The 16,214-nt window shown below is 41.7% G+C and overlaps 1 protein-coding gene across 7 annotated transcripts in view; it reads right to left on the bottom strand.

Annotated features, from left to right (window-relative positions):
- Positions 1-16,214, bottom strand: part of NFIB (nuclear factor I B) — a 561,260-nt gene that overhangs the window by 95,438 nt on the left and 449,608 nt on the right. For all 7 annotated transcript variants that reach the window (XM_068234892.1, XM_068234884.1, XM_068234891.1 and 4 more), the window contains exons 5-6: positions 9,232-9,352; positions 4,705-4,823 (exon numbers count right to left, since the gene is read on the bottom strand). In XM_068234892.1, coding sequence (XP_068090993.1) covers positions 4,705-4,823; positions 9,232-9,352 — 240 coding nt within the window. The remainder of the gene's footprint in view (positions 1-4,704; positions 4,824-9,231; positions 9,353-16,214) is intronic.

Raw genomic sequence — 16,214 nt, 5'->3', positions numbered from 1 at the left:
AATTCAGGAAACCGGCGATCACCAGACCCCAAATTACACCTCCCTCCGAGTTGCTACAACTTGGAGGGGGAATAGTATTTAACACTCCTGAGGATTTGAGCAGCAGCAGGGTCACCCTGAGCCCAGCTCACTGGCAGTGCCATAATACGTACGCCTCCTACAGAGTTTCCTGTGTCTTGCATTTCTTCCAGTATACTTAGACACCTTGCTACTGTGGACTGTTTTATTCATTGTTAAGCAGCTTTAAACAAACAAATGTAATAAACTATATATACCTTTATACACTAGCAAATCAGATCCAATGGAGGCGATCTGCTCACATTTGTTTTTAAAAATGACTTGTCTGTTACAGTAGGTAATTACCATGTATTACAGCCAAAGAGCTCATCTAAAATGTAAATTCCTTCCCTTCTTATTTGCTGAGCCGCTGATAGCTCTGCTGTAAAAGTCTACCAAGAGGTTTTACGCCACTGTCAGTGCTTGAAAGATGACCTCTAATGAAATCTTACTGCATCTGCTATGTAAGCCCTAACCCCCAAGACACAAAAATAGTCAATGGATAGCACAATTAAATAACAGCTAGAAAAAATGAACCTATTAAAGTCAAAAGATTACTTAAACGGTGTTATTAATGTCATAAAGAAATGTATTGAAGAAATACAATTGCTTTTTCTAACCTCTCTACGGTATCAAATGAAAACATGTTTATTGGCATTATAAAAACCTGTTTTATTAAATATTAATTAACAAACTCTGGGGCATAGGAAGTGTCACTATTCCTGGGGCAGAGGAAACAAAGAGATGAATGATTATGTGAAGAAATTACAGGCCTGATGGTTTCACATCTAGTGCATATTGTCTATGGGGATGAGCAGTGATTGCCCTTCCTTGTCAACAAAATCATACAGACTTGCTGAAGCAGTTCTATGCAAAACATACATCTATACAACTGATCGTGGAAATGCTTAAAGTGAACCAGAGACGAAGCACCCTCATGTATTTTACCATATATATCAGTGGGAACATTAGAGAAAACACCTACCCTTCTTTCTGTTTCATTCTTCACTGCTCAGCCTGCTTGTTACCAGCCCTGATAAAATCCCTGACTGCGCATTCAGACTGGCTTTGCTCAGGAATCATTATAGCTGAGTCTTTATAGCAGAGCCAGAAGGGGGCAGGCTTGAGCTTGAAAAGACTTTAGAGAAGACAAACTCAGCTATAATGATTCCTGAGCAAAGCCCGACTAAATGCTCAGTTTGGGATTTTATCAGGGCTGATAGGAAGCAGGCTGAGCAGTGAAGGATGAAGCAGAGAGCAGGATAGGTGTTTTCTCTAATGTTCCCACTGATATATATGGTGAAATACATGAGGCTGCTTCGTCTCTGATTCACTTTAAGGTAAAAACATGTTGTATTGTGTTTAAAGTATTGTGTATTGTACAAGTTTTGTATTGTAGTAGTATTGTGTTCAACACAGAATTAGACGAAAATGTATAGAAATAATTACAGAGATAATTCATTTTCTATAATTTAACTTAAAGTATTTCTAAAACTGTGCCTAGAACTTGTAAACTATTTTGTTGATTTTTGTGTTTGGAGTTGCTGGATAGTGTACTGGTTAAGGGCTCTGCCTAGGACACAGGAGTAATGGGTTTATTTATCAGCTTTTCCTGTTCAGTAAGCCAGCACCTATTCAGTAGGAGACCTTGGGCAAGACTCACTAACACTGCTGCTGTCTATAGAGCACATCCTAGTGGCTGCACTTCTGTTGCTTTGAGTCCGCCAGGAGAAAAGTGCAATATAAATGTTGAATGTGTGCAATATAAATGTTGTCTTGTCTTGAGTTCCCACTAACCAGATTTGTCTTTACATCCGGCCCCACATTTCCATAAAGGAAAGGAAAAATTGCTTTGAACACATATCCATCCTCTCTGATAACAAATCTGTTTCTGGCATTGGTAGTGTCTGAAGCACACCTGAAGCCACATTAGCATGAGGCTAATTTAGTCAGACTTCAGCCAGAGCACCAAGATGTGCATGCTTGCTCAGGGTCTATGACTAAAAGTATCAGCAGAGGATTAGCAGGATAGTCAGGCAATGTGCATTGTTTAAAACGAAAACAAAAATATGTTAGCCACTTTATCCCTCTCACATCAGGTTCCCTTTAAGTAAACCTTAAATGACTAAAATAATAATAATGTTATCATAGTTACTATATTTTTCACAGTTACTATATTTGTTTGATTCAGAGCTTGTGCATACGTAGTTGAAAAGCTCTCATGCACGGCCACAAGCATTTCCTGGTGGAAGATTCAACTGACAAGCTAGCCGGCTATTGGAATATTAACCACCTTAGCGGTATGGACGAGCTCAGCTCGTCCATTACCGCCAGAGGGTGCCGCTCAGGCCCTGCTGGGCCGATTTTTATGAAATAAAGAGCAGCACACGCAGCCGGCACTTTGCCAGCCGCGTGTGCTGCCCGATCGCCGAAAGAGGGTCCCCCCAGCCGCCTGAGCCCTGCGCAGCCGGAACAAATAGTTCCGGCCAGCGCTAAGGGCTGGATCGGAGGCGGCTAACGTCAGGACGTCGGCTGACGTCCATGACGTCACTCCGCTCGTCGCCATGGCGACAGGAGAAGCCAAACACGGAAGGCTGCTCATTGCGGCCTTCCGTGTTACTTTTGGCCGCCGGAGGCGATCAGAAGAACGCCTCCGGAGCGCCATCTAGTGGGCTTTCATGCAGCCAACTTTCAGTTGGCTGCATGAAATAGTTTTTTTTTTATTTTAAAAAAACCCTCATGCAGCCGCCCTGGCGATCTTAATAGAACGCCAGGGTGGTTAAGAAGGCCTGGAACCGGGAACAGGAGGAATCCTAAAGACAATGAGCAGCATGAAGACTTTCAGGTAGAAGTGCTCTAACATATTAGGCACTGCATTTAAAAATTAATTTTCTCCTTCAGGTGTACTTTAAGAATGCAAAGTATATTGTATCATAGAGGGCAATTTACAGAAGGACAGGGCCGCCATCAGAAATGTTGTGGCCCCTTACACATCATTAGGCCTCTGGGCCCCCCTTCCTGGGCCCACCCACTGGTTGCTGTGCCAGCCCACTAACCACCCCACCCCGTGTCCGTGCGTGAAGCTCCGACACTGAAGAAAGCGGCATGCACAGCATGATGCGACAAAAAGTGGGCGTGACCATGACATGTTGTGGGTGGAGCCAAATACTAGCAAAATACAGGAAGTCCCCGGTTAACAAATGAGATAGGGACTTGTAGGTCCATTCTTATCCTTTATCCATTCTTTTTTGTCCCCATCTTTTCTTCCTGTGCCTCTTTTGTTCCAGTATAGGCCAGCAAGATACAGGTGCCCCAGTATAGGTATTCAACTATAGGTAGCCTGGTATAGTTGCCCCGAGTATAGGTAGCCTGGTATGGGTGGTGCACCAGTATAGGTTAGCCAGGTACAGGTGCCCCCAGTATAGGTAGCAAGCTATAGGTGCCCCAGTATAAGTAGCCAAGTATAGGTGGTGCCCTCAGTATAGGTAGCCAGGTACAGGTGGTGCCCTCAGTAAAAGTAGCCAAGTATAGGTTGTGCCCCAGTATAGGTAGCCAGGTGTAGGTGGTGCCCCAGTATAGGTAGCTAGGTATAGGTGGGTCCAGCCCCAGTATAGGTAGCCAGGTAAGGGTGGTGGCCCAGTATAGGTAGCCTGTAGCCAGATATAGGTGGCGCCCCAGTATAGAAAGTCCGCTGTAGCAGGCTCACTCATCTGCTCTCCATATTCAAGCGCTGATGTCACTTTTCTCTCAGTGCTGGAACGCAGTGTGCTGGTTACTTAGCCACAGGCCCGCAGCCAGCACATGCGGCCCTTTCAGTACTTTGGGGGGGCCAAGGGTCCCCAGAAGACCTGGGCACCTCACTGCAGTGTCAGTTATCCCCCCTGATGGCTGCCCTGCAGAAGGAGGTAGTATTTACTTACTGCATACATTCATTTCAACTATTAAAACATGTGCAGGACAATATAAAAAAGGACTTGCACCTCTATATTAGTTTGGGTATTTGGTATATTCATCCTGCACATATAGCATTTAGTGACTACAGTAGGCGTATCCAACACTTGGGGCCCGTTTCCACTAACGCGAATCTGCATGCATGTTCTGCATGCAGATTCGCATGACATATACAAGTCAATGGGCCTGTTTCCATTACAGGCGAAAGTCGCTCACCCCCGCAGGTGGAAAAAAAAACTGTCCGCCTCTGTTAAAATTTTCCACACGGTTTCGCCTTAACGCGTATGCATTTCTGCATAGGCGTCTACGCGTATGCATTTCCACATGTCAATAGTAATGAATGGAGATGGTATAATATAATAAATAATAAAATATGCGTATACACGCAAATCTGCAGGAATGTTTTTCTGTGTGCATTTGCTTAGGTATAGTGGGAAAGGGGCCTTACACAGAAGATCATCCCTATATTTACATTTTATTGTAGAATTGTCTGGTCCAAGAGAATCCTCCCCAAAGCCCAACTCAGTATGCATGGACCAGAAGTACAGAAACTGTCTGCTTTTCACAAAGCATTACCTTTATATACAGGTTTCTGCATTACCTTTCCATGTGGTAACATGATATACTGACTACAAAAGGAATATGAGGAAAAGAAATATAATGCTGTGGATATTTATTAATCATATAATGAAATACCTTGATCTCTATCATGCCATGTCCGACTTCCCGCTGCTGGTGAATTTGGAGAAGGGTAGAATTCTCCGGTTGGGCTTGGCTCCATGTTTTCGTCTATAGAAATTGTCTTGGGTCTTTTACTGTTAAAAGAAACAAATGTAAAGTGTTTGCCTTTGTATACATCTTGAAGTATAATACACTGAGGAATGTTAACTGTGGAATTCCCACGATGCATTACTCTCAAATATGCAAATCATCTCTTCATGCCCTTTTGAAAGCCAGGCACACATCCAGAACCGGTTGTGTATGGTGAGCGTATACATTTTACAGAGGCACACCAATCCACTATGTATACTTCAGCAAGTGTGGCTTCCCATGAATCATTGCAAATACCTTCTGTTTTAGGGTCAGATTCAGACGAACACATGCTAGTGTCTTTTATTAGCCAATGCTGAACGCTTTTCTGCCTCTGTGCATACTGCATGTATTGCTTCCTGTTGTCATCGTGGCCCATTTTGAGCCCCAAGGAGAACATGGACCAGCAGATGAAGCCGACGCTGAAAGCAGCATTTTGAAAAAACTGATCGGCATTTGTGCAATTGATTGAACATGGCTATTTATCTCAATGCAGGACACTGTGGATCTCGGTGGCAATCGTCCAACTGAACCAGCCATTAACCCTTTTGGGCCCAGACAGCTCTAGCCCCTTAAGGACCATAACTGTCCTTTCCCTACTGTGATTGGCTCAGAGTAATCACAGGGTCAGATGTGGAAACTCTGCTGTCACTAAGAAAGCAGAGCAAGCTGGTGCAGCGACGGAACAGCATCGCAAACAGCGAGGACAGTGTGAGTGCACGGCAATGAATGGTTGGAGTCTATGTCCTGTCAAAGTCGTACAGCCACCAGCAGGACAAACATTCCAACTACGTCGGTACTGATGTGGTTAAGAAAGCAAAATGATGTTTAGTAATACACTTAAGAGAGACTCCATAATAAAGACATTAGAGAAAACACACATCAGATGCTGTGTGTAGATCCCTCATTCTCAATTTGTTTGCCTGTCAATGTCCTACCGAGAAACACGCACGCTGTTTTGTAGGATGCAGGGCTTGTGCCACAGTCTCACCATGGGCTGCAGGTTCTGGAAAGCAAAACTTTGAAAAGTAGGGGAGGTATGTGAAGGTACCTCAGGCTAATAGTGATATAATTATTATTTCATATAGTGCCCTCTTACACTGTTGCATCCGCTATCATGAACAGCTTTACTCGAAAGACTGATTGAGCGAGTTTGTACATGATTCATCTAGCTGCCGTAACAGGATACTGCAATATGGAAAAAGCAAAACATAAACATAGAAAACAAAAAAGGGCAAATGCTATTTAAATAGGAAAAGAGAAATGCTGGTGTTTCACATGTTAACCTTATATCCCATGTTGATAAACATCCTTTGTGTGTTTAATTTCACAGTCGTAACCTTGTATGCCTTTCCTTTTGGGTTTAGTGCGAGGGGAGCATAGTACAGTAGGAAAATATTAATGGTCTTTTCGCTGAAATGTAATTTCCCTTGTTGAGGATGAATCTTCCACTGCTAAATTGTAGGGATTCTCTTACGTGATCTATGCTATCTCTGAGATTTAAAATCAGCATTCTAACCTTAAATGTACATTACAAATATATGAAACACGGTTAACAAAGCATATATTTTTCAGTTTCATTAGACAACGCTCACCGAGAGCTTGTACATACTGTGTAACTTTGGTCTCCTGTGAGTGCAAGAAGTTTTTGTGCAGCCATATAATGGTATATTACATATATACATACGAGGGGTGTCATAGATTATTTGTGACCTGTTCCATTTACTATATAACCTCATACCCTTACTAGCTGGTGACTGTTCAACTACATGGTCCAACTACAGTTAGGTACTATTTCTTTTAACCTACCTGGTTGGATTGGTGGTGAGGGGATTCTTTATATCACTTTAGCAATCTCAGTGAGGAATAGGTTGATCAGATATATGTTTACAAATGATTATTATCTGATCACTGAATTTGCAACCTACCTCAGTTAGTTCAATAAGGCATATGAATTTATTTTTAATTATATTAATAAAAGTTATATTTTATAATGTACACACTCTAGATAGGAATCAATCTTGTGTTTTCTAATATAAATCAGGTTATGTGAATTGTGAACCTACCTGGTGGTAAGCTTATTTACGGATTTAGGGTCTAAAAGCGGTGCAACTTTTTACAAGCTTTTAGACCCTAAAATAAGGATTAAATCATACCGCAGTGAGATCTCCAGCAGCCTTGCCCAATACTCACCTCCACTGGATCCAGCGCTGAAATTCTCCCTCTGTCCTCCGGGTGGTGCTGTACTCCTATAGTGAGATCAGGCTCGGGATTACCGCTCCTGGCTTCTTTTTTCCACCACAAGCCTGACTCAGGGTTACCGCCAAGGAGGTTAACATGTTGGAATAAAAGGACTAGTCTTTGTCAGGCACATCATTCCTTAGTCGCACTGACAAATAAGACCACATTGTCCTGGACCACATATTGTAGAAGGAGGACACATGCCTACCATGTAATGTCCAAAAATAAATAACCAAATGGTCCTATCCCATCCCCTTCAGCGTATCCAGGGGTTGCTATAGTAGTCATGTGATTCTCCTCAGAAATGCTAGTCGGGAAGTTTTCTTCACAGCCAAGATGCTGTCAAGTGTGATTAAAATTTTGGTGTACTTCACATTGGAGTTTAAGTCAAATGCAAAATGCAGTTTCAATCAAATGCATCATAGAAACAAAAAACACAGCTGAAACACACATATACTGTACATCGGAACTGTTTACTGCCAAACGCCATACACATATAACCGTACAATCTTTTGTGCTGTGCTGTAATGTACTGCTATATACTCGAATTTGGGGGACAACAGTTTTCATACAATATTGTTAATCCTCTACAAGTGACTATACACTCCACTTGCAAATCTACTTCTGTATGAAAACAAAGATCAGTTCAGATACAAATCTGTAAATAAATGTGATTATTTGCTGACAATTATATGAAAGGTGTCAGGAGAGAGTTAGCTATGAATGGTAACAATGCTTGTTGAAGCCTGCAGATTCTAGGCCACTTTTATTACTAGAAAGACAGAAGGGAGCAAGAGCACACTGTGATTGAGCCAAGTTGTGGGCTAGACCAATAGAAGAGGTCTCACCTGATTGTGGAGGCTGAGGGGGACTTCTAATTGGTTTTCCAGTTGTTTCCACAAGGTCCTTGCGGATGCACCATGTCAGAGCAGACGGATGTCGGTGGAGAGACGATGTGTGCGTGAGAAAATGTGCTTGGTCGGTACAAGCTAGGATCCCTAGCTATGCGTGGAGAAACAATAGGTAAAGCCTGCCCACTAAAGCAGAGTTAGCCGCAATGATGCGCAAGGCTGTGTTTGTAATATTTTATTATATTATTAAAATATTTTATTATATTATCAGATGTACTTATTCTTTGTCCATGCATAGCCGGGATCCTAGCTTGTACCAGCCAAGTGCATTATCTCACAGCGTGTCTACACCACCTGCTCCGATACAACGCATACTCATGGACCTCATGGAATTTATCACAAGCCAGGTCCCCAGCAAAAGAAGAACACAAACGCAAACAGCTGAAAAACCCATAAGGATTTACCCTGCCTCCACAATCAGGTGAGACCTCTCCTATTGGGCTAGCCCACAACCTGACACCAATCACAGTGTGCGCTCTCTCTCCCTTCTTTCTACTCAGCACTGTTCATACAGGAAGCAGCACCTATGAAAGGAGAAATAAGAGACTTAATGCTGGGAATACACGGTACGTTTTTGAGGCTTGATTATCCCGCCCGATCGATTCCCCGCTCGATTTCGCACCCGATTCTCTTATCTTCCATTCGGTTTTCTTATCTTTTCCCATTGTTCCCCATGCAAAATTGAGCGCGGAAACGATCGGGCGCGAGATCAGACATGTCGGAAATTATCTATCGAACCATCTAAATGGCTCAAAATCTAACCGTGTATTCCCAGCATTACAGCTCACTCTCTGACTAGTGTTTTACTCTATCAGACACCACTTATCTACTTTTATAATTAGTTATCATTAGGGACTGTCAACCACATGCAATCAATTCTGAGTTGACGCTGCATACATTAACATAGAAATGTAAATAAAATCTGCATCGACTCAGAATTATTTGCATGTCCCTGACCATCCGTAGTCTTCAACTCTCTGGCTACACCCACACACAGCTATCTCCATCTTATAAGAGCTGTTTACCCATGACAGCAAACAACCTCACACTACAAGCATAAATTACCGTAAATTCACAAGAAAGACATATTTCAGTAATTACCCTAGCTGAACTGACAAATCTGAACTTCTGAAGAATGAAATTGCTGCAAATAACAAAACATTGTACAGACACCATCAAGTACACCTAGAGGCATGAATAATGCGACGTAAACTCCACACTTTCCTCTGATAATCCTACCACTGTACATAGCACCAGTTACCTGCTCGGTGGCGAGGACATAGACCTCTGTAGGCTGACGGCTGAGTTCATGTCAGGATAGTATGGCTGGCTTAGTGGCTCTCCAATTGGGAAACTGACTCCAGAGCCTTGTGTTATGGGTGCTGGAGAAAAGAAAAAAAAAGAAAAGATGATAAAGCTAATTACAGCTAATTACAGAATAAATGTTTATTTGTCTTTTAATTGTACAGGATAAACAGTTGATACATGGCCTGGATCTGATCTGAAACTTCAAATAGCAACTGAGATTGCATAATGGAGAAATCGGCACAAACTCTCTTTATACAATTATATTGCAGACATCATTAGTTCAAATTTTCAGGCATGAGGGCAGCAGGTAAAATGTTAGAGTCTGTTGCAGCTGTCGTATTTGACTCAGGAACATCAGCTATGCAGACAAGGTCATTTTCAGAATTTCCAAAAAGCAAAATGGCAGCCTCCATGAGACAAGACAGCAGATCCTGCTATTGTTTAAAAGTAATTTTGGACAGCCAAAGAATTTAAACTCTTAAAGGGACTCCAAACAGTGCAGTAACTATGGAAAGATGCATACCATTTTGAAGCTCTCTTTCTCCTCTTTCCAATGTTATATAAACCGCCACCCTACGCCTTTTATTTTTCGTTATTTTCTAAATCGCGGCCGCCATCTTGTATTCCTTATTAAGCATTGTATTATGCATGACGACACTTTCCCCAGTGTCGGCAGCTTCATTCAGTGCAATGCAATGAAATACAAGGAACCCAGGGGGATATAATTACAAATATCATGCTGGTAGGTGTGAGGATATAATTAATTAGTTGTGGGTATGCTTAAAGGCATACCCACAGGCACTGCTCGGAGTCCTTTTAAAACCCACTTCCTGCATATAATGCAGTACTTATTAGCCAATCAGCATTGTTTGTAGGGAAACCAACAGGAAGAACCTGCTGTGATTGTGGCAGTCTTAGAGGACTTGTTATCGGACAGGAGAGTGTTTTTCCTAGATCAATTCCACTGCGCTGATATACTACTTATATATTGAAACAATAAATACAACCCAGCGTGTTACAGATGAGGAAGTAGCGACCCCGAGGCGGAGGGGACCTGAGACAATGGTTTTCCGTGTAGTCTAGCCGGGTGGCCACCGCATGAGGGAGAGCCCAGTAAAACTCTGTGCCTGACTATTACTTCATGTTCAATTCTAACTTTTTAATAAAAATCTGTATGTTATGGAGGGCCATGTGCTTTTATTTTGAGGTGAATCTCTATGAAGACTCTGCAGCTTAAGTGAACAGTGAATTGTGATAGGCTGGGGATTGCCTGAGAGTATCCCAGAAGCGCTTTTGAATCATTTTAACAGGGGGTCATTGGAAAAGGATGAATGTCCAGTCTTGTAGGTGTGGTAGAGACTTGAATATGAATATATGAACTGTGTATGTGAATATTAATCTCAGGACATTTGGTTCAATTCAGTTTTATGCAGAGTTAGCAGTGGATTGAAGTATAGTGAAGTATAGTGTATGGGGTCTCAACAATAACATCAATGATAAACTTTTTAAACCATCACTTTTTTGTTTCTTTCCTTTCTAGGAGCCATCAGATGTATGTAAAAAAAGACTACTAATACATGCACTATTAATGTTGCCTGTCAAGTTAGAGCTAAGTCCTGTGGGTGACACTGTGGGGAATGAGCACTGTACACAAGCACTGCTCTGGTATACTAGAGTGACTTATACTGTTAATGGGGGGAAGGGGGGTCAGTCATCTCAGAGACATCTTTACACATGCTACACTCTTGGCTGAAAAGGCCCCAAAAGGCCATTCCATGTTCCAATTAGCATGTGTACGTAGCTTTAGTATTAAAGTAAACCTGTAAGGAAACATGTGCCCCTAAGGGGTACTTACTTCGGGAGGGGGAGCCTCTAGATCCTAATGAGGGATAACCCCATCCTCCGCATGTTCCAGCCCTGGCTCACTTGCAGCGGCACAGACTAAAATATTTACAAACGGCGGTGCGTGCAGGCACTAATGGCTCCCTGTGCAGTGCAGGACCCGATCAGGCTACAGCCAGATCCCAAGCGGGAAGCTACTAGTGTGCCTGCGTGTACTACCAACAAAGCTTGTCAGTGTATGTGTGGGGAGTGCCAGCTCTGGATCACCTCTACCTAGAAGGAAGCGGGAACCCTCTTTAGGATCCAAAGGCTTCCACCTCCCGACGTAAGTATCCTCTAGGGTCACTTTTTTCCATACAAGTACACTCTAAGATCCCATTTGGTGACCTTTAGAGTGCATGAAGCATACTAGAGAATTACCATAATAACAGCATTATTATCCACATGGCCAAGCAAAAAATTCCAATAACCTGTAATATAATTATATATCATTTTTATTTACAGTTGAATGTTTTGAACACAAATTGCAGTATGAGTGTGGTCTTTTCTCCTGCCTGAACCATTCATCCTTTTCTCAGCCTTCTAAGGAGTGTAAAAGTTTACTTTGTTTGAAAATTTAGGGATTTAAAATAAAAAGAGAGTGAGATAGAGAGAGAAAGAGAGGAACGGATGCGTAACAGTTTGGGCAACTTTGTCCCTCTTTGCTGTAGCAGCCTCATTATTCAGTTGAATAATGTTTACCTGTTTACCATTTATTCGGATGCCTCGCAGCCTTGCCACCTTGTTGCTAGAGTTCCATGTTTATCTCTTGGCCTGAGCACCATCTACATAAAGATTTTATGTTCTCCCTGAGATTGTGTGAGGTTTCCTCCCACATCCCCAAATCAAAGTGCTAGGTTAATTGGCTTAATCCTAAATTCAACTTAAACTATGTTAGGAATATTAGACTATGATTATGGCGGCAATATTAGACTGTGAGCTCCTCTGAGGGAAGCACTATGTACTCAGTGCGCTCAGAAAAACATTAAGGAAAATATCAGCGCTATATAAACGTATAATAGTAATATGTCTCCATTAATATTTTCCTGATAGCAGGTAAAAACATCTTAGGGCCTAAAGTCTACAACCTCAGAGTCCTTGGAAACAAGCACCAAATAATTTCTCTTTTGTTTAAATGATGATTATGTCCCTACTTTATGCAAAGTGTAATTATTTCCTGATGAATCATTAATTGGATGTGAAAGCTGGCTTCTTTTCATTCAGGGAACAATGTCTCCATGCTACAGTATGTACTGCATGCGGGACATCAATCAGTCCTGCCGGGTCAAATCTCTGGGCCCCACTAAACTCACTACATGCAGATAGGCTTTTCAATTATCCCTGCTGGAAAGAGAGATGTTGATGACAGAGGTGGATTCTTTGCATATTTGGATGAGCAGCAGAGTATTTTTCTCTTTATATCTCTTTGAGAGATGCCTATTAAAAGCTGCCCTTATACCTGGGAGAAGAACGCAGCTGCCAGCTCAAATGGCTTAATACCCACAAACTATTTTAATCCCTTATTTAATAAGGAGCAAGAGTAAACAAGGTCCCTGGAGGAAAGCATAGTGTGAATCCTGCTTTTCATGTATGCCACAAACATGCCAAAGCAGCAGTGCTGCAGAGCTGAGTACTTAAAGCATGGCCTGCTATGGGCGTGAAAGCTGACTGTTCCAGGCTGGTAAAGCACATCGTGATCTCTTGTGGTTTGAGGTAAACTAGAGGTTAAACAAATGCCAGATGAAAGAAGCCTGCCACAACCACAATCCAGATTCTATTATTAGATACGTCACACGTACTGTGCCACAATGAGGGGGTGCTAATGCAAAAGGAACCCCTTAATTATAGATGTGAAGCCAAAAATGCCACGCATATGAACATACTTTTTACCATACCTCACAGCTTTAGAGCTCCATTTTATGCAGAAATATTCATCGCAATGATTCATATGCCATTCATGTATCACTAGACTGGCTCTGCAACCTGCACATCATTTCTTTGAATGTTTTAATTAGGTAAGTGAATATATATCATAGACATGAGCATGTTTAATTCTGCAGATCATAATACACAGCAACCAATTTTAGAGTCTCTTTAGCTTATAGTTAAATTATCTGATGCTTAAAGGAAACCTGAGATATTAATTACGGATGTATTTATAATTACCTGGGGCTTCCTCCAGCCTCATGAGGTGTGGGGGCTCCCTCACCGTCCTCTCCAGCCACTCCATTCTCTCATTATCCCCGATGGTATTCTGGTTGCAATCTGCCTCCCAATGGGGGGGCGTGGCCGGGCCGCAACTGGACAGATTCTCAAAAGGGATAACGGCAGAACGGAGTGTCCGGAGAAGATGGTGAGGGAGCCCACACACCTCATGGGGCTAGAGCAGGTATGTCAAACCGGTCCTACGAGGGCCGAGATCCTGACACATTTTTGATACAGCTCAAATGAATTGATGGGTCTGAATCAGGAAAGGTGTGGTCCATCAGGTAGAACACATTCCTCTCTTTCTCAGTCCATCCTAAACACTGGCATGGAGGCCTGGAGTTCGACACATGTGGGCTAGAGGATTCCCCAGGTGAGTATCAATACACCAGTAATTAACATCTTATGTACACCTAGAGGGGGTTTCTTTTCTACTGTACACATTTGGTGTACTACATTCATGCAGAACTGCACCCTACTTAGTAAATATAAATACAATGAGAGGGTTCAAAGAGAAACATTTATTATAACTACTTCTGTCTCCCCTGTATTTGTCCACTATGCAAAAATGCATTGGAGTTGACAGCCTATGTAAGCTAATGGGCTCATTCATGTGAGATGTGTTTCTTTATGTTTTCCCACGCACTTGTTTGCGTTTTGTATTAAAATGATGCGTGTGCTTAAATGCATACAAATGCTCATAGTATGCATCAGAAAATGCTCACAGAACAACACATATGCAAGCACTGTTCATAGTGCGAATACGGCCGTTTAATATATAATGCATAAAAAATTGATTTATAAACCAATGTACTGCTCTGAGCTCCATTTACACTAGGGCCAGCAACTTGCATTTTGACCACAAGGGAAAGAAAATAACAAAACTAACTGAGAAGAGTATGTTTTGATTCCATTTATTCAACAGAAATGTAAATGAGCTAGCATTTCTGAAGCAATTTAGTAGCAAATTTGTAACCATTTTAAAAATATCCACTAGAGGTTTGAACAGTAATCTTTTCACTTCCAGTGCATTGAATGAACAGAAACTGCATTGCAACGCATACAACAGTGGATGAGAGTGGACATCAGCAAATGGGACAACAGAAACAGTAAACATCTATTATTGTACCATCAAAAGGAATACGGTGCTGTCTCAGCATATTGGGAGCAAAACCACTAAGGATAGTTAAAGGACAACTGAAGTGAGAGGGATATGGGGGCTGCCATATTTATTTCCTTTTAAGCAATACAAGTTGCCTAGATATCCTGCTGATCATCTGCCTCTAATACATTTAGCCATAGACCCTGAACAAGCATGCAGCAGATCAGGTGTTTCTGACATTGTCAGATCTGACAAGATTAGCTGCATGCTTGTTTCTGGTGTTATTCAGACACTAATATAGCCAAATAGATCAGCAGGGCTGCCAGGCAACTGGTATTGTTTAAAAGGAAACAAATATGGCAGCCTCCATATTCTTCTCACTTTAGTTGTCCTTTAAAGCAAGCTTCAGATTCAAGATGTCACTGTGAGGGCTGGTGCACACCAAGAGTGGTTCTGAGCGTTTTTTAAAATGCTTGGGGGCCGAATACCGCTTGGCTAATGTATTGCAATGGGATGGTACACACCAGAGCCGTTAATTTTTTCCCCAAACACAAACTCGGGTCCTGCAGCATTTTTACAGATTTCTGAGGCAATTCTGCCTCAATGTTAAGTATAGGAAAGTGGAAAACCACTCTGAAAAACGCTAGATCACAGCGGATTTCCAAGCGTTTTTGTTACAGAAGCTGTTCAGTTACAGCTTTACTGTAACAAAATATTAAATCTGCACACAAAAACCCTATAAAAAAACACTAGGCATGTTTAGAAAATCTCTCTAAACATGCCTAGAATCGCTTTGAAAAACAGCTTCAAAAACTCCTAACGTTTGCGGATCTGCTAGCGGTTTTTGGTGTGCACTCGCACTAGCTTGCAGCTAGTGATACATTTCCAAAACCATCTGCAAGCCCAAAGTACAGCAAGCATCTGTACTTTTGGAGTATGGACTACCCAGAAGTTACTTTATTACTGTATCAGTAACCTGCTGCACAGGACAGAAACCCTCATTACTCATTTTGTACACGAAGACTGAGTAATTTACAGAAGGGTTTCAGTCTCTTTTGGATACACTTTGTAATGTCTGTGCTGTGTAAGTACACAAAACAAAGAAAACACAAATAATTAACATTTGCCATTAATACTCACATTTGTAATATAGAGGTAAACAGAAGACACTGTCATTTTTCAACCAAAAAAGGATTAGCTAATTTATATGTTTTATGCAGAACCCCATAGCTAGCATATTTAGTTTACTTTTACAGTGTATAAAGCCAGTGCAGGATCTGTGTCCTCTACATTCATTTGTTGTCTGTCTTGTACATGCATTTTTGATCTGAACTACATGCATGATTCCACCATACATACTCCTTATATTTCTCTAACATACTGGATTGAGTGGGGATTACCAGTCTTCAAAATGAGTCACATAAAAGCTTTGGGAGACTAAAAGGTGATTAGGGGGAGGAAAAAAGAATTAGCCAAAGTGCACATAATGATTCTGCAAGGAGGTATGTAAATATCTTTGTATAAACCAAGGAACAATATGGCAGGAATATGTTCTTGTCATCATTTCCATTAGTATATTTGTTTGGCATTATCCACACTCCAGGAGGAATAAGGCCCTGCCTTGATCCACCCTAATCACGCCTCTATCACCCCACGTACGTTGAACCCTTCCCTTTCCTAATAAATCCCTTCGTTTACTCAATAACCAATACCCAGGGTGTTTACTTTAGTGGGAAAAAAGTAACAGT

Source organism: Hyperolius riggenbachi, chromosome 1 (genome assembly GCF_040937935.1).
Source record: "Hyperolius riggenbachi isolate aHypRig1 chromosome 1, aHypRig1.pri, whole genome shotgun sequence".
Lineage (NCBI taxonomy): Eukaryota > Metazoa > Chordata > Amphibia > Anura > Hyperoliidae > Hyperolius > Hyperolius riggenbachi.
The sequence above is the reverse complement of the archived record's forward strand: the minus strand, read 5'-3'. Positions and strand labels throughout refer to the sequence as shown.